Source organism: Leuciscus leuciscus (genome assembly GCF_965113295.1).
Source record: "Leuciscus leuciscus genome assembly, chromosome: 13".
Taxonomy (NCBI): Eukaryota; Metazoa; Chordata; class Actinopteri; order Cypriniformes; family Leuciscidae; genus Leuciscus; species Leuciscus leuciscus.
This window is the reverse complement of record NC_138737.1, coordinates 19,206,791-19,226,305: the sequence shown is the minus strand read 5'-3', so window position 1 is coordinate 19,226,305 and position 19,515 is coordinate 19,206,791. Positions and strand designations below refer to the sequence as shown.

The 19,515-nt window shown below is 39.0% G+C and overlaps 1 protein-coding gene across 1 annotated transcript in view; it reads left to right on the top strand.

Annotated features, from left to right (window-relative positions):
• lmx1bb (LIM homeobox transcription factor 1, beta b) overlaps positions 1-16,265 on the top strand; it is a 66,549-nt gene extending 50,284 nt beyond the window's left edge. The window contains exons 4-9 of the mRNA XM_082188039.1: positions 5,449-5,681; positions 7,470-7,645; positions 8,491-8,568; positions 9,024-9,090; positions 12,832-12,990; positions 14,963-16,265. Of these exons, the coding sequence (XP_082044165.1) occupies positions 5,449-5,681; positions 7,470-7,645; positions 8,491-8,568; positions 9,024-9,090; positions 12,832-12,990; positions 14,963-15,120 (871 nt within the window). The 3' untranslated portion in view covers positions 15,121-16,265. The remainder of the gene's footprint in view (positions 1-5,448; positions 5,682-7,469; positions 7,646-8,490; positions 8,569-9,023; positions 9,091-12,831; positions 12,991-14,962) is intronic.
• Positions 16,266-19,515: the final 3,250 nt, after the last annotated feature.

Below are 19,515 nucleotides of genomic sequence, written 5' to 3'. Positions count from 1 at the left end.
TGGTTTGACTGTATACATTTAGTTTACTTCATTGTGATTTCTGGTGATAGAGCACCTGTTGCGCTGAGATTCCTATGGTGGACATTCTTCTGGCTGAACATGCAGTCTTAATCCATGATCAACCAGCGACTACACTGAAGTATGAGAGTCTGGAAGCACATAATGATCTTTCCCAAAGTCATCTGTGTGGATTATCTCTGATTTGACTTGGGGTCTTGGTCTGGGAGGGTCTGAATCAATATTGGCACCGCGCTGCATGAATTGTGCCTGTTGATCCAAATGTGAGGGTCTTATCTGCTAATCTGTGCGCTCAGGTGTTTGGTGGGGAGCGGACATCCTCAAGACAAACAAATTGGGTGTCTAAAGGACTTTAAAGTCTCCCCCTCCCCAATCCTGTTTAGTCTGAGTCTTTTTTCGTTGTAATTTGAATGAATAACTCAATAGACTTGACATAGTCTTGGCACTGTAATTTCACCTTAATGATTCATCATACACACATTCATTCTCATCATAGTATCCACAATAAGCTTTGTTTATCAACCTAGTCAGCCGCCTTGCCGTCTATTGCCTAACATGCCTTCCTATAGAATGAAAACTGATTTGCTCTGCATAAGCAGCAGCTAGCGCTCTGCAATTGTGACTCGACTCCTGATTGATTTGATTTGTGAGAAGGTGCTATACAAAATGATTATTATTGAGGTATTTTAGAAGGCATCTTAACAGTCTTAATAAGCAGCTAATTCGATTTTGGAACTGAGCAGTAGTGTCCGCTAATACATGATGTAAATGACTCTTCAGAATCGTTTTGCTCCTCAAGACCTAGAGTAGGAAAGGGGAGATCTGTAGCCCTACAGACAAACACGATCTTGTGTTTTGTGTCCGATGGTAGTACTTTTCTTTATTGAGTTTGTAGAGGCAGATCGTTTAAAAGGGCCCAGATGTGTCTCAACTGCGTATTCTACACTCTAGTCTCTCTTGTGCTTTCATCTCAGACCACAGGACAGAAATCCCCTCCAGAGGACGCGTAGCATCCTAGTATGTCCGTCCTATCTGTCCGGTCTGGTGTTCCCCTCCGCAGCCATACTCCGTTGCTCGCCCAGGCTAATCAGGTAATGTTACGGGGGATTGAAAGCAAACCCCTCCACCCCCCAACCTGGTTGGCCTTCGCCTGCTCACACTGCGGTGTTGTTTTAAAGCGCATTCTTTCGGCGCTGAACTTGGAAAGGTATTAAAGTGGGATTAGGGGCTCCTCCACAATCCAGTGCTTGTGTCATTCACTGGGCTGCTCTCTTTCACCCCCTCTCTCTCTTTTTCTTTTACCCCCTCCTCTGCCCTGTTTGATTGTGGCGATCAGTGGGAGTTGAAGTGACTGTGCCTTTCAAAAGGAAAAAAAAGGGGTAGGGTTAAATCCCTACTCCACTGCTCCCTGCTAATTCCCCTTGTTCCTCCAAGAAGGATTTACTTCTGCTGCCAGCTTGTGAAAGGCTTTCTCTGCCCATCCGAAAAGTTAGCCGTCGCCTTCCTGCGGAGGTGTGGTTGCTATAGCAGGGGCGTCATGCATGGCTATTCCATCAGAGGTCCCGCTGAGAATGGGGAACGGGTCAGGGGGGCTGACGACAGCCAAAAAGTCCGGATTAGATGCCGGGACAAAGCCAGGACAGGAAGATTCCAGAAGGAACAAATGGGAATTACAGCAGCAAAAATAATGCAAAGTGACAGAGAGGGGAAATAGAAAAATAATGGCTTACAAGATTAGGACGGGTGGGGGAAAAGGAGGTGAGAAGAAAAGAGGCGGATGAAAGGGAATGTTTTCATTTGGATGAGAAGGATCCTGAGAGCGGGGCGGCGTAGAGGTGAGCGGGCGAAACTAGAAAGTGTCACCACTGCTCAATAGGGTTCATTTCCTGTGCTTTCCGGCCTTTATCGCCCTGGAATCTTTGACACGGATTCACATTGTTGAATAAACATTTGATTGGGACTGAGTCATGACAGATCCATTATTCTGTTTGACTTGTTTGACAGATCTGGCATGTAACTGGTTAATCTAGTCAAAATACTGTGTCAGCCATCGGTTAATATGAAAGTTGTGTGTGTTTGGATGTGTTTAGATAGCAGAGATTCCATAAATATGATGGAATATGCAAAATCATCTTGTTATTGTTACCAACTCATCTTTTTTTAATGTTCTTTACAGATGTTTCAGAAGATCATATCATAGTGCTGTGGTCTTCATGCCAAAAATGACAACCATGCTAATCTTCAGTACTTACTCAATACTTGATTTGTTGTGAAAAAAAATATATATATTTTCATGTGATTAATGAAATCTGTATGGACATAATTGCTTGAACAATAGGGAGTAACCACAACAGATCAGGCTGTGTTTAAACACACAATGATGAAGGTGTATTCCTTAGAAATATTCATTTGCTTCCTTCGCTCAGATTGGAGAAACAGAGCCAGGTAGACGAATATCCCATGAGCACAAGAGAATTGTCGACATGCCAACAGTTTAGTTAGGATTAATAGTTTTCCTCTGGCAAATCAAAATCTTCTAATCTTCTTATTGTCCAACAATAAATAAAAGATTATAAGCTTATGTACAGCCTGCTCCATATTGTTATACTACAAAAAAAAAGAGGTTGTTAAACTTTTTGATGCCAAAAAACCCTAAATATGATGACCCCCCCAATTATACACATTTATATTGTAATGTCATTTCCAAAATCTGGAAAATAGTTAGTATCTAAATCTGTCATGTAAATACATCTGTGGGATTTGAGATTTTTTTATATGTTTTCATTGAAATCTAGTGGACACCAATTAAAAAAATTCCCATATCTCTAAAATACAAGTTTAACATAAGTACATAAAACCTACAGTATCCTCCGATGAGCATTTGCCAGTTATTTTTCCTGGATTAATAATGATGCAGCTCCATAAATGACAAGGCATTTCCACTATATTCTACGTCGGTTTATTCTCGTGACAGCTCAAAGGACGCCCGTAGAAACTCTGACGTGCACAACAACAGTCGCGACAAAAAAAAAAGTACCCAGCTATACAAACTCCAACAAACAGCGATGCAGCTGGTCGTGTGTCCAGCGGGCTGTCATTATCAGTCCCCCATCACCATCTCACAATGAAATTACCATCACAAAACCCACCATATTTACACATATTCATCTGGACTCATATTAACACATATTCATCACTGTCAACCAACCCTGTCCACCATCAACAGAATATGATGATGGGCATTCTCCCTGTCTCTCCCTCCCCGATGAACAATGCCACAGATGAAACGTAGAGATACGCACAAGCGCCGGGGCAGCTGTCCTACCAGCCAGATCAAACAAAAGAACCAAGGCTAATAAATCAGCTTTTATGGGCTGGACACTGTCACACACACCCGCTTCCTGTAGAGGTGGGCTCCCGCTGAACCTCAGAAGATGAGAGCGAGATGGCAATATCTCTGCCTGTAATGAAAGCAAAATGATTTTATCGACACCCTTAGGAGGAAATGAAGGCTGCGGGGGCGGCCGTGGTCTGTTATGTAAACAGACATGTATTGTGGCACGGCGTATGATTTTAGAGTATATCTGACAGGAGATGAAGATGTGGGTTCACAATGATATAGTGAAAATTTGCATACAATTTTATTATTGTACTTTTTCTCAGATCAATAGGGTTGTTGTTTGATTACTAGCCGATATCTTGTGAAATAAAATGCAAACACTTTTTAAGCCATCTTCTCTAAGAAATAACTTCCCGATTCAGTATCATTGTGTGAGTGGCGGTGGAGCCTGTCTAATCACTGCAGTGAGTGGGGTAAAGCCAGTGGAGCTGAGGGCCCACGCCGCTGATTGAGGTTTGCTGGTGCGTTGGGTCGAGAGGTGATCCCGTATTTCCTCCCATTGGGTTCTGCTGAAGCGTTGAGGGGTTATGCAGGCTGCATTAACAGATGAGCCAGTGTCAAAGCAGATCGCTCAGGGGCTCAGCCTCATGCCCCCTGCCCCCTTAATCACCAAACTATGATGGACAAGCATGTGTAAAGACATTCACAGTGCTGTGATGCCTTCTGACTCTTTACTCTTATGTTAGAAGTCATTATTTACTCGGGTCACGTCATGTCGTTTCAAACCTGTATGTGGTTATTTTTTCACCATAAAAGTAGTCTAAATATATATTTATTTGTTTGTTTGCTACATGTACAGGTATTACTCCCAAAAGTTGTCAGTGAGATAAAAAAATAAAAATAAAAGATTAAAAAATACTTGGTAACACTTTATTTTACTGTGTCCTTGTTACGTTACATGTACTTACCATTGCAATACCTGTAGATTATGCATAATTACATGCAACTAACCCTCAACCAAATCCTAATTAACTCTATAGTACTGTAAGTATGTTGTTAATTAATATTACTCATTACTTAAATATATAATTACATTGTAACAATGACACAATAAAGTGTAACTAAATAGGTCAAAATTGACAGTTAAGACATTTATGAAGTTCTATTTTGGTAACACTTTACAATAAGGTATTATTTTATTAACATTAGTTAATACACTGTAAAAAAAAATTACATCCCCAAGTCAAACATTTCTAGTGACTGATAACATCAAAATTTTTCAATTAGTCTGACGTATTATTTCTCATTGAGCCAATGTTAACAGACTATTGCAACAAGAATTGCACTTGGGCCAATTTAAAAATTTAGATGTGACTAGAAAAGTTCTAGTGTGCAGTCACTAGAAAATTTTGACTTGGAGAGGTTAACATTTTTTTACAGTGTACATTAGTTTACATGAACTAACTATGAACAATATATTCCTATACACATATATCAATCTTTGATAATGTTAGTTAATAAAATGTTCATGTTCATGTTAGATCACAGTGCATTAACTAATGTTAACAGATACATGTATTAGTAATAAATGCTGATATTAACATTAACTAATGAAGTTAACTAATGTTAACAGATGAAACCTTATTGTAATGTATCTATAATTTGAATTTAAATAAATGCTGTCATTAAAGAATTTGGGGGGAATAAATGTATCCTACTTTCTACAAAAATATTTTGTTTTCAACATTGATCATAATAATAGGACTAGTTTCTTCACCGAATCAGCATATTAGCATAATTTCTGACAGTGTGACACTGAAGACTGGAGTAATAACTGCTCAAAATTCAGCTTTGCCATCACAAGAATTGGTTACATTTTATCATTTTTAAATAGCAAACAGTTATTTGAAGTAGTACAGTTTTACTGTATTTTTTATCAAATAAATGCAGCTTTGATGAGCATAAGAGACTTCTTTCGAAAGCATTTAAAAAATCTTAAATGTTTGATCGATAGGTTCAGAACAAAGTTTTGACCTTGTATTTATTTTCTTTATTTTATAATTTTTTCTCTTTTTCTGTCACTTTCTCAGGTTATTTGCGACCAAATGCAACGGGTGTCTTGAGAAGATCGCCCCCACAGAGTTTGTGATGCGGGCGCTGGAGTGCGTGTACCACCTCAACTGCTTCTGCTGCTGTGTGTGTGACCGACAGCTTCGGAAAGGGGATGAGTTTGTCCTGAAGGATGGACAGCTGCTGTGCAAGAGCGATTATGAGAGGGAGAAAGACCTGCTCGGATCTGTCAGTCCTGATGACTCAGATTCAGGTATAAATAAAGGCTGTTCTATACACCATAGACCATGATGTCAATGTATTCATAAACATTATTATTAGGGGAGATACCATTCTCATCCGAAGACTTTCTTTCTTCTGCAAATACAGAAGATGATATTCTAAAGAATGTTTCAACTGTATTTACAATGAAAGCCAATGGGGTTAAAGACGTTCTACAGAAGAAAAAGAAAGGGGGGAAATGTGTGCAAAAAGTGTAGAATATGGCCCCTTTAAACAACTATAAGTGGAGGAAGAGCAGTTCTGACAGAGAGAAGCCACACTGTGTCTGGCATGTGTCTGATGTTGGCAAGTTAAGTTGCTGGAAAAAGATGAGCTTGAATCTCTTGAGTGACAAGAGGGATTTCAGGCCCTGCTCACCAACATCCCCTCACTCCTTATCGGATGCCCTTTCCCTCACTTTACCGTAATGATGCACCTCACCAAGCCTCACTTTTAACATCCCCATGTGGATTTCATTTAAACGTGCTCAAGCACACAGCAAACTCTCTTAAACGCAGAGAAATTTGCTAGATGCTTCACCGAGACTGTGTTGACTTTCTATGACATTTGTCTCTTTTCTATTCTTCATTTATAATGTTAGATTTTAAAAAAATTGAATGTGTTTGGGTTTTAAGTTGACCTGAACACAAGAAGTGAAGTGCAATGGCAAGGAATTCATTTGGTTTGCAGCACAGCACACTACTGACAGAAAAAGAGATCAGAAACAGATGCGAGAGAGGACCAAATCGGCCCATCATGTTTGTATCTCCCGCTGATTACTTAAAAAGGCCAAACCATTTGCAGACCTAATCGCCAGAGATGTTCACTGCTGATGCCACAAAAGCCACTGGTGCCAAATTGCAGAAGCCCTTAATCTCGAAAAAGAGTCACGCTGGGAACGTGCCCATTTGGGTTTTTATCTTTTGAACTGGGCCACGTTATGGAGTTTGGCACCTTTTTTTTTTAATTACTATTATTATTCAATAAAACACAAGCTGATGTGGCTTATTGGATGAAACCTCCACCCACTGAACAATAAAGCCAATCCCCCGTTTGACTATAATAATTACAGTATGAAAGCCAGGAGCCATTTTGTGAATATGGCACATTAGCTGGACCTACTGAGAGAGATTACCACGACACAGGGCAGGCTTGATTAACCCGCCCGAGGATCACCTAAGACTAATTGAGACACTTTGATTAGTTCATATGAACAGGCAGTGTACATTTTGTGATATGAGGCGAGATATCAAATTGAACTTATTGGATCTGTGAGCTTAAATTGTGCTTGTATAGTTTGATTTGACTTTTTTTGTCCTATGTTCTGTGAGCATGTACACTGTTTGAATTTGTGGTTTTGCTATCTGTTTCACTTCCCCTGGATATTAGACCTCATTTCCCATAAGTACTCCACTTTCATACCTTCCCCCAAAACGTTGTATCCGCTGTGTGTTGGATTCTTATCAAAGATTTATATAGTGTAATACAGCCAAAGCTGTGCGCTATTAATTTGAAATGACACAATGTCCAGTCCAATGACAAATTCACATACTTCACAGTCAGAGTTGCAGTCTTACAGTGGATGTGGCCCACTCGTGCACTAATAAATTGATAACAAAAGTATTAAAACCACATGTGTCTCCTTTCATTATGGATGCACTGTGACTGGATCTCCGAAAATTGAAAAGAACAAAAACATCTATTTATCAGTAGGTTGTCAAAAAGTTGCAGAGTTTTAAATGTAAATACTGATTCTTCTGAATGATGGATTTCCTTCCAGAGAAAAGCGAAGATGAGGAACTGGATATCAAGCCGGAAAAGGGCTCAGGAGGCACTGGGAAGGGAGATGATGGGAAAGACCCAAGAAGACCCAAGCGACCACGTACCATCCTCACCACGCAGCAGAGACGCGCATTCAAGGCATCGTTTGAGGTGTCTTCCAAACCCTGCCGGAAGGTGAGTTCCTCTAGATATCACTTTCCTTTCTCTTTCTATGGAAGTCATATCTGACTCAGATAAAATAAAACAGAAAATTATGAGATAAAGTTTAAAATAGGAAATAGTCTCATTGTGAGATATAAAGTTGCAGTTGTGATAGACACAATTACGTGAAATAACGTTTTATTAACAATATATGAAGTTAAAATGTTTTAGTCGTAGTTGTGATATATAGTCACACTGTAACATGTACTCACATAAAGTTAGTCAAAATAGTCAAAATTTCAAGAAATGAAATCTCTGTTGTGGGATATGTAGTCACAATTATGAGATATCAAGTCGCACTTATGTGAAATAAAATTGCAATTGTAAGACATGAAGTCACATTTATGAGAAAGAGTTGCAATGACAAGACATGCAGTTGCAATGTAGTTGCAATTGCATGAAATAGTGTCAGTTAAGAGTTTTTATTTAACGTAATAATATTAAGACATGAAGTTGCAATTGAGTCGCACTTGTATTATATAGTAACCTTAAAATAGTTACAATTGTGATAAATGAAGTTGCAATTGTCAAGTCACATTGTAATAAATAGTGAAATTAACAAGAAAATTTTGCAATTGTGAAATATCAAGATGCTATTGTTAGATACGAAGTTGCAATTGTAAGGTCAAGTTGCACTAACCAAAAAAGTTGCAATTGCAAGATATTCAGTTAGATGTCACATTTTGTTTGAGATAAAGTCTCAATAGTGAGAGATAATTTTGAGTTATGTTTTTAAACACTCTGAAATGGGTTTCCATATATAATACACAGACTCTTCACTAAAGACATAAATGATTTTGTGTGTGTGTGTAATCTAGGTAAGAGAGACGCTGGCTGCGGAGACAGGCCTGAGCGTGCGCGTGGTTCAAGTGTGGTTCCAGAACCAAAGAGCCAAGGTGACTACCTTATTAATCATCCAGAATTACCCGCACAAACCTGATAATGTACATCCAAGGACCAGATAACACAACAATTTGCAAGTAATCCTCCAACAACGCACTAAAGTCCTCGCAACCGCTGCCAAAAGGGAAAGAGCGAGTGAGGCTCGAGACAGCAAATCTCAGTCGCTATCTGCCTGAAGCTTAACCTCTCGACGCATTCCACAAAAAACTCCCCAAGAGTTCGAGAGAGATGTATTCACATCCATCCTGCTCTTACGTTAGCGTCTGAAACCCACCTCAGAGCACTGATTTTATCTTCAAAAGGCTGCGGATAATATAATGCAGCCAGATCAAGCTTGGCGTAGTTCAAGCAGAGGTGAACAACAAGGAGCATCTCTCTTTAGATAGCCGAGAATTGGTCTGGGGAGTCGCAAAGTTTTCTGATTGTGCTTTTATCGTTATTTTTTCAGATGAAGAAGTTGGCGCGGAGACAGCAGCAGCAACAGGAGCAGCAGAACTCCCAAAGGCTGGGCCAAGGTAAAATGTCCTAATATGAACCCGAAGGCAACCAGATTGGTCCGAAATACAACTCTAAGTTGATTAGTTGAAAATCAACAAACATAAATAGCATTTATCTCCAATCTCCAGACGTTTTGTTGCGTTTTTGTAATTGTGTGGGGAAATGTTTTAAATGCATCTGGAAATCAGATTAGCCAAAGCATTAATAAAAGAACACATTAGTAGAATTTCAACTGTAGAATGTTCTGCTGATTTCAGTGAGCGCAGATTCCTTGCGGGCGTCTTATAGGGAGTTTTACTCCATCTAGCTGTCACTGGTCAAAATTTTATGTTTGAAAGAATATCCAAGGGTAGAAAGTGAGGTATCCCATCTGACCTCCTTCCACATCATCCCTTGCAGTGTGAGTTGTGTCCACCCTGACGCTGACCACTGGTCGCTGTAGATTAGGTCGAAAAACGAGTGCAACCCTTGTGTGTGGATGGAAGTGTGGAGGTGGATGAATTAATTTACGGCATGAGCGCATTGAAGTTGCCTCCACTTTCCCGTTGCCTCCCCTGCTGGAAGTGACCTAGCATCCTAGTTTCAGTAAAGCGGTTGTCTCAAGTTGCCATGCAGCTGGGGGCAAAGGATGAGCCACTGTGCGTCTGTGATCTTCACGCTCATGGAATTCACGGCCTTCATGTTTTTAAGTTGCTGATCATGCTTGGCAACATTCCATGTATTAATACCATTTTTCAGCAATGCAACAAGGCTAATTTTTCATTTTCGAGTGTTAAAGATCTAATCCGTTAAGTAGTGTCTTTTCGACAGTTAATATGTTGCTGTGACTATCCAACTGGGCTTCTGTAACAGATGAGTTTGGATGAGACTGTCTGGAAAATGGAAACGTGAAGAATATTATTCCAAGCTCTACGGAGGAGGACAAATGTTTCCTCTACAGCTCAAGAGTCTTAATTCCTGTACAAATATTTGTTGTAAGGCAGTGGAGTCCATTCCTCCATCAGTCATATTTATTTATTCACTCTTTCTGCGTTTCTCTTTAGAGACTGTGGAAATCATCATAATGCAGTTTTATTTTAGAGATGAAGTTTGAATACAGAGAACACATTTCCCTCTTATGGCTGTGTTGGATAAAATATACACCTTATTGTACTTAAGGCTTGCATTTTAATAATCAAACATTTAAAGCTAACTTGACTGTAGGTTTATGGCTAAAAACATTGCTTAATAAATTTAAGACCTTTAATTTAATGTTTACACAAAGTATGTTTACATTTTATATCCTTATAGCAATACATTTTTGTTGGTGTACTTAGGAAGACTACATTTTAATAATCAAACATGTTAATTCTACTCTATGTATGTGCCTAATAATATTGCTTAAGACCTTAACACATTTTATTTGCATTTTAGATCCTTAAAGAGACATATAAACATGAGTTTTGTTCTTTGAGATAAGAGCTTGTCTTCCTGTCTTAATTTTCTGGAAAACTGAGGGTTTATATTGACATTTTATTGCTGAACAAACTCCCTTGTGCCTGCTCCCCTGCAAAGCCATAATCCAGACGATCATTGAATCATCTTCAGCACAAGCAATAATACTTTTATTTTATAGACCGATGTTGGACTATTCTCACGATGCATTCATTTATGGAGCTTTGGCTCTGCTGTGTAGAGCAAAAAGATCACTGCCGAACATCAGAAGTGTAAAGTCATCACATTGACACTAGTTTCTCTGCGTTTGCTTCAGCACTTTTGTGGTCTTTGGCTGTGTCACATTTAATGGGATAATTCAAGTCAGATAGTGATCCATCTTTGGTCATGAACCCTACCCTCATGAACCAATAGAAATCTTTTCTCAGAGAAACGAAAGAAAATGATAGGGTGATGGGGAGAGAAAGACAGCTAGGTGTAGATGAACTATTCTGGTGGTCTGAGATACTGAGAAGTTTTGTGAAGTCAGACTCCCCTTTGGGAAATACCAAAGCGAGGCCATGATGTCATGAATCATGGAATTGGGCTGGAATATGTCATCCGATGGAGCCCCATGGTTAATACATCGTTATATTTGTTATCGTAAATCCTATCTGTCTTGGTTATAAGTGTCAGCTTTCCAATAGCTTCAGCTGTGGGGCCAGTGATTGGTGTGAAAACATTCTAGAAAAGACTTTGCTGCGTCATTTTGTGGTTCAAGGGCATTTATAAGATTTCCTGACATCTTACAACTTTATGTAGGTCACAGACAGAAAGAAAAGGAGGGAAAAAAATTTGATTTTAAAAATCTTACATTAAAAACAAAAGTTTTTCTTTGAACATCTTACTTTGTGGATGGTCATAAAAACTTTAAAACCATTTAAAAAAAGGTTTAAATTGAATTATACTGGCTCTTCTACAAGTCGATGTATCGGAATGGTAATGGGTTTTATATATCGCTCTCTGCAACATCCTTTTGCTTAACTGCGTTATCAAACAGCTAATGTAACACAAACCATGTTCCCGTTCGCCATCTCAGAGTCAGAGTGCCGCCTTCTAAAAATCAGCATTCTTAGAAACGCTTTGAACAACTTAGGATGTCAGTGGAGAAAGGCATATAGTTCATCATAACATAGTAATATACATCATATACATAAGTCACATGCTATATTGCTAAATGTAGCCAATTTTCAAATCAACAGAAACATAGCGGGATAACCTAGCTTCTCTTGAGACTCCCCTGCTTTGCAGCTTGTAATGAAATGCTAAAGCATGCCCAAACTTTGACATGATTGGTTATAAGGTTTGTGACGCAAGAAACACCAGCGATTTCAAACCGCGTTTTTGAGACTGTCTTTAGATCATCGCCATTTTAAGAAGAAAATACTCAGCAACGGTGTTGACTGATGAATTTGTGCATGGTTTGCTTAAAGCCTATTAAAACACCACATATACACATAAACAACATTAAAAACTTGATTTTCACCACAGGGTGACTTTAAGAGACGTATTGACCTTATTGACACAGTCATGAGAGTCTGCAAGGGTTCTCTCTATGACATAATTTCCTTTTTTATGTTTTGTTTTTTCCCCCTGCATGTTGGTTGGACCACGTTTGATTTGGTGGACAATTTTTATGTTTATAAGCTGTGAAGCAGTTTTCATATTTTTTTGCAATATTGTTTTTAAATAGGGCCAAAAAGAAAAAAGCATCACAGTTACACTTTTATTTTTATTTTATGAGACTCAGAAAAATCCTGGATTATGGGTTAGAAAAGTGTCAGTGTGGTGAAACTCAGCATCAGATGTCTTTGCATCAGAGTAGAAGATGTAATGGAAACTTGTGGAAGCCTGTAGAAATGAATTGCAGACATCTTTCTTGCGAGAGCTCACCACTCAAAAGCAGAGGGCTGAGATGGTGGGCTCCAGACTGGAAGCCACAAGAGTCATTCCTAACCCTCGGCGTTGTGTGTGACTCATAGAGAACTGCCCTATAGGGCTGGTGTCACAGCGTCTTCTCCCACTACAGAACGAGAATGTTTCTTGTTTGTTGGTTTTCATGAAATTCAACTTGATTTTGAGGCCAGATACCAGACCCAGCCTTGATTTTTGGAGAAACCCAATCCACAGAAAGTACAATGCTTACAAAACGAAACATTAATGTTTTGCATTATGTACAGTTGTTAAACTAACTACGGCCTCCAGTTTGCAGAGATGATGTCAGTCATCTCTACCGTGAGAATGTCGCAAGGGCTGATCAATGTCTTCTTTTTCTCCCCTTCCAGAGGTGATGTCCAATCGGATGGAGGGAATGATGAACTCCTACACACCATTGGCTCCAGCCCAGCAACAGATGGTTGCCATGGAGAACGGTTACAGCACCGATCCATTCCAGCAGGGCCTCACCCCTCCTCAAATGCCCGGTGACCACATGAACCCATATGGTGAGCATCAACCCATGAGCTCTGTCATGTTTGCTCCCTGAAGCTGGGGCATGTGTTTGGACCACAAGGTTCACAGAATGCGACCACACCACCCTTCTTTCCTCATGAGATTACGCAAGCACACCCCTTTATTTTGAAGAATCCTTCCAAATGAATTCAGCATGTTTCAAAACCATACTCGCCCCATCCACTGTTCCCAGAGCTACCCGTTCGGTTTATTCGCTCTGGGTCTCGTTGAGATTAATGGTGTAGTCTGTTATGCTGTGTGACACTGTCTATTGGATGTTTGGTAAAGAGCCGAACGATGATCTGTGGTGCGGCATGTAAAAACAACAATGGTTAACCATGATGACTGACGTTTAAAGTACCATGGGAAAGCATGGGTCTGCTAGCAAAACAACAAAATGAGCAAAACCATTGAGAGCTAGCTAGCCACATGCGCATTTGTCAAAAAACAAATAGCATAAATTATTAATTCATAAATGCCATTATGTTTTTGGAGAATTGAACCCCATGACATTTTAAAACCTGAACGTTCAGGTTCCTTCATAAAAACTTTAAATTATCAGAAATTTTTGTGAAAAAAGGCTTTTGGGGGACTGCAAGGGTCCTCTCTAAGGTATCACTTCCTTTTTTACTTTTCTATCTCTTTTTTTGCATGTTAGTCGCACCATATGATTTTTTTTTTTTTTTTTTTTTTTTTATTATGTTAAACTGTCTAAGTTTTCTTTTCAATAATTACATTTTTCATTCATTTTAATGAAGCTTTTTTATTTCATTATGTTATCAGGGCAGTTATATCACTGTACCATGGGTCAGCATCCATGGGTCTGCTAACAAAACAATGCAATGAGCAAAACCAGTGACATTCGCATTCGTCAAAATCTGATATAACGTTTGTTTAGGAAGCGAACATTAATTCCTCAGAGTGAGGCGGTTTCTGGACAACTACAATTGTTCTCGGTATTATTGACATTAACTTGAAGCATTAGCCACATAAATCTGGAGACATCGGTCACAGCCAGCCTAAAAACAGGTCCCAAGTGTCTTGTCATTCATTCTCCTGAATGGCAAGGCCCAAATCCCCGGTCTCATCACACTCTAGCTTGGGTTTTATGGGAGAACAGCAGGGACAGACAACATTGCCAGCTCATTAAAAAACCATAGGCCATCAACCTGTCACTGTCTTGCGGAATGGTGTCATTAAGTACTGCAAAGCGTATTACAGCTAACTGTGCCCACAAGGAAAATGATAGAGCGGGAAGATTAGCTCAGAAGTAAACATTTGCTATTAGCTCGGTTGTTAGTGAGAAACCATTCAGTTTAGCAATATCCGATTGTCTGGAATGGAATCCCATAACAAATACATAATTGAACAGTCATAAATTTAATGTTGTTTATTTGAAAAGAGACTTTTAATGTAAGGGTCTACGATCATTAACTTTCCAAAGAAGTTCAAATTTACTTCTTTCAAATGTACATTATAATTGTGCGCGTGTGTGTGTGTGTGTGTGTATGTTTGGAAAAAGAATATATACACATGGTTCGATCTTTCGTAGACAGTACCTTACCATCGTGCGCACACACACACACACACACACACACACACACACACACACACACACACACACACACACACACACACACACACACACACACACACACACACACACACACACACACACATATATACATATATATATTTACTTATAAATACAAATGTTTTTGGAAAGTCACACCATATGACTTTTTACAACCTGAACTAACCTTTCCTTTATAAAATCACTTGCTCATGAGGTACTGCACAGGTGGTTGCACCACATTAAAATATTTAATAATAATAATTGTTAATATTATTTAATTTAACATTCTCATTATAGAAGAGGTATTCAGGTCGTTGTATGTCTGATTTTATTATGCATTTTTTAATACAGATAAACATTGACCCGTTTTCTCTTTCCTCTTACCACAGGAAATGACTCGATATTCCACGACATTGACAGTGACACTTCGTTGACCAGCCTTAGTGACTGCTTCTTGGCCTCGTCCGAGGCGGGCTCAATGCAAGCGAGAGTGGGGAACCCCATCGACCGACTCTATTCCATGCAGAGCTCCTACTTTGCTTCATGAAAACCTAAACAGACAAGGAAATGCAAGAGTGGGTCACTCGCTGCAGCTCACTAGTCAGATGCCACCTATCAAGGAAATACAACGGAATCGTCAACAAAGCTAAAAGACGAGACATCTAAGATAGACAAGCAGGCAAAAACAGAAAAGACAAGTGAACTTGAAGACTTACGGTCCATATTTCTCTGCAGTGAAGTGCCAGCTCTGGACGCCCAGGCGCCTGAGGCTGAGATTTTTTTTCTAGTTACTTGTAGATTGTTTGTACATGACTTTCTCAGAAGTAGCATTTCACCTTATCCTCATTGAAAAAGAGTATTGATGTACAGTTTGACGTCACTGAAGCATCAAGCCTCGACTCATGATTTCCTGCCAGGAGAGGCAGAAGATCAAGACACAAAGCTCATAATGCATGAATCCATATCCTTGTGATTGTTACGTTTAAAAAAAAAAATGGAGAAAAAAAATATTGTGTTGTTCAGATGTTAAAATGTGATGTTCGGACTCATAATTTCCTTTTTTTTTTCATTATGTTCAGCATTGCATTTTTATCACTTTAATAGGTTAGCCCTCTGAAAGACAATTTAGAAAAGCTTAGAGGGGTGATATGTATAGTGTATCTGCATTTGTAAGTATGTTAGTGTGTGCTTGTGTGTGTGTGTGTATGTGTGTGTTCCAGTCTCCTCGGCGTGTGTGTGTGTGTGTGTGCGTGCGTGCGTGCGTGCGTGCGTGTGTGTGTGTGTGTGTGTGTGAACGCGTGCGTGTGTCAGTGTGAGATGGTAAGGTACTGTCATTGAAAGCTAGAACCATGTGTATATATACTTTTCCCAAACAAATCTGTTGTGCATGTTAAAAATGGAGATCATTCTATTTATTTAACTAAAACATGCTTTTGAAGGTACTTAAGAAACTGAAAAGCTTTATTTAAAAAGGAGAAAATCATGTTTAAGTAGATGATACATTAATTTCACGTCATTCTTGTATGTGTTTTAATTAGAAAAAACAATGTATCTTTATTCCAGAAATGTACAAAAAAATTTGCTATTTATTTGTTTCAGCCCTGACATTGCCGAAAAATACATTTCCAAATGCGAAGATCGCTAATTTGCCAAAGTCTGTTGGTAGAATGAATAAAGTCCCTTTCTCCTTGATTTTCTAGTGTCTACAAGGCTATTTTTGTACATTATTAATAATGTATTTTTTTCTTTCTTATATTTCTATTTTTGTTATTAACTTTTTATTTTAAAATGTACGGGATGATTTTGTTTTCTTCTTTTTTTTTTTTTACTGAAATTAAAATGAAAAAAGAATATTGACAAAATCTATAGTATATCAATGATACTAAAACAACAGAATTGAAACAATGCCTTGTAAATTTGCTATTCTGATTTTTCAGAAATGTTATTCTTATTGTTATTATAGTTGTAACAATTATTTAATAATATTTATTTATAAATTAGTATATATTAGGTGATAAATGTGTCACTTTATGAATAAGAATTAATTAATTAATTAATTAATTAATATTATAATTATAAATAACTGTTTAATTCATGGAAATGTAGTTAATTGATGTTAAAGTTTAAAACATCCCTTCAAATATAATAAAAAAACAAAAAACAAAACACTATACAAATAAAATATTAACAACACACTCAGACTAAACAAAAAAAGCATAATGGTGTGCACATTTCAATTCATATTCCATCTGTCACACATGCATAATTATGAAGCCTTAGTGGACGTTTTCTATTAAGTCAATATGTTTACCGGAGGATATAATCCGTCTTCTTACAACAATAGGTTTTGAATTACTGGAGATGGGAACAAAGCTTTTCAAGCATGAGTCATACGTGTTCTCTGGTGTCACACTATCACGCATCACATGCCACACACTGAGCTCATGCATGCGTGTTGGTACAGCAATGGGAGCTCTTGCTTTCCAAGTCGTACAGGCCGTAAATTAATCCAGCGCAGTCTTAGATTCCTCAGCAGACAGAGGCCTGAAGGCCAGATCTGGTACCAGCACTGCAAGCACTCTCTGATGATCAAATGGTGGTATATCTCCCATCTTATCTTGCTCTCATCTGCCATCACAGGTGTTAGTAGGTGTGGTTGTTCATAGTCTCTGTCAGAGCAGGTCTTATCAGCAGATTCACCGCAGGAACTCCTCCAAGCCTGGATCTACAGTGACACGGCAGCTCCTCACATGCAACGAATTGGGAAGTGGGTGGCACTCTGTTCGACCCACTGACCTTTCCATGGCTTCCTCTGGAAATGCATTTCTGTCATTCCTTCCAATACTGACCACCCACTTTTTACTCAAACCTTTGCATTTCAATGAGGACTGTCACTTATATGCTAACCCTGGATCATGCTAAACCCTGGGTAAATGGAATCCTGGGTTATCTTAATTCATGTTTCACACTGCTCAAAATTTACTCAAGGTTAACAATTAATACCGGGGATTCTTAAGCTGACGTTTCACACTGTATATTCCTAAACCCTGGGTTAACATTCTTATTTGCATATGTGGGGTGTCAGTGTGACTGACTGGACAAACACAGCACGTGACCTGTTTACATAAAGGCACTAGCAGTGTACAACCTAATAGGCCTATTATATATTTCCAACTGAATGACCACTTTTTTCCTGAATGGACTTTTCTAACTATAAAGGTATAAGAATGAAACAATCTCTTCACCTCAATTGATGCGTTTTTGTCACCATTTTACATTTTCCCTTCTAAAGCTGAAACTACTGTTTATACAACACACAGTGTTATTGTGACTCTCCAACGCATGTAAATATGAGGCACATGAACGGCTGTCTGTTGCTAAGCATCTAGTCGTAACATTCTAATATGGCATTGTTTCACACTGACTGTACAAGTTTGTCACCACAGTGCGGAGTTAAAGTCACCATAAAATCAAATTTGACCTCTTATTTTTAATGGAATATTGCAGCATTTATTTTAAATTATTCATGCACATATTTTTTATTTTAAATTCATGTGCTCTTATAATCTTTAGTCAACCCATCGCTCACATGAGATCGCAGCAATAGGCAAGGCAAGGCAAGGCAAGGCAAGGCAAGGCAAGGCAAGGCAAGGCAAGGCAAGGCAAGGCAAGGCAAGGCAAGGCACATTTCTTGTGTCACAATAGGGAAGAAGCAGAGCAGGGTTTCAAAACCCTGGATATATATATATTATTTATTTTTTTACTAATTTACAAGGGTAACATTTTCTTCTACCTTGGGTTAAAGAATGTCCTTCTTGGTTCCATCCCTGCGTAGATATTTTCTAAGTAATAGGGAGTACAGCTCATATGTACTTGAATGAAGAAAACATATTTTTAAAGATTGTGTTTTACTAACATTTCAAATCAGCAATAAAAGTTAACAACAATACCATAATATTTACCAAATAATGTTTTATTAACAAAGTTCGGGAGGAACACATTCAAGTGATCTATCCAATCAGCACTAGAGGATGCTTATATATGTAGTCGACTCACCTATGATCCTAGTTTTCAGTATCCCTCCGCCACCCCGACTCCTCACTCTTGGAGTCTCTTGGCTGGTTCCTATCACAGCCAGGGATACAGTGGGATTGCTCTGGGTTCAGGCCAAAATACTGAGCTCGTAGCCCTCTCCTCGGACAGCACACCAAACACACATACTCCTTTTACTCAGTCTGATTACTTGTGTGAACTCATGTAACCTGCTTTAATACCCGAAATGCTAAGATAAATACTCAGCCCTAAGGGGTTTTGTTGTTGTTGATTGCCAACGTTGTGTTGTTAAACATTCCCAATGGCTACCATCTCTGATGTTGCTGCCTCTCCAAGGAGGAGCTTCGCACAGGGGAGCCTAGTCTTACTTTAAGAACCCTGAATTATGGGTAGTCTCGAACCCTACTTCAAGACCCAACCATAGTTGGGGAGGGAAGTGAATAAAGTAGAGGGAAAATACTGCCCATTTAGCTTGTTCATCTAGCATCAACCCTTGGGCCCATCCAAGGGGGAGATATGTCCCTTGTCATTACTCAGACAGGGAGGCAAACAAGAGAAAGGCAAGCTACAGGTTGCAAATAACTCTCATCCACATACTCCAACCCCAAGATGTCCTACTTAAAAACTCCAGTACACAGGGGGAGAGCAGTTCAACCCTGACTTAAATAAAGGTACTTCTCCAGGACCCACTGTAGCTAGTGCTTTAACCTGAGATAAACTAGCAAGGCCTATACAACACCCACTGGTCAAGACCCAACAGTGATTAGGGAGGAAGGTAAATTAAGTAGAGGGAAGTTATTGGCCGGCAACTTCGGTCCTGGAGGGCCACTGTCCTACAGAGTTTAGCTCCAACCCTGAAAAAATCACCTGCCTGTAATTTTCTAGTAAT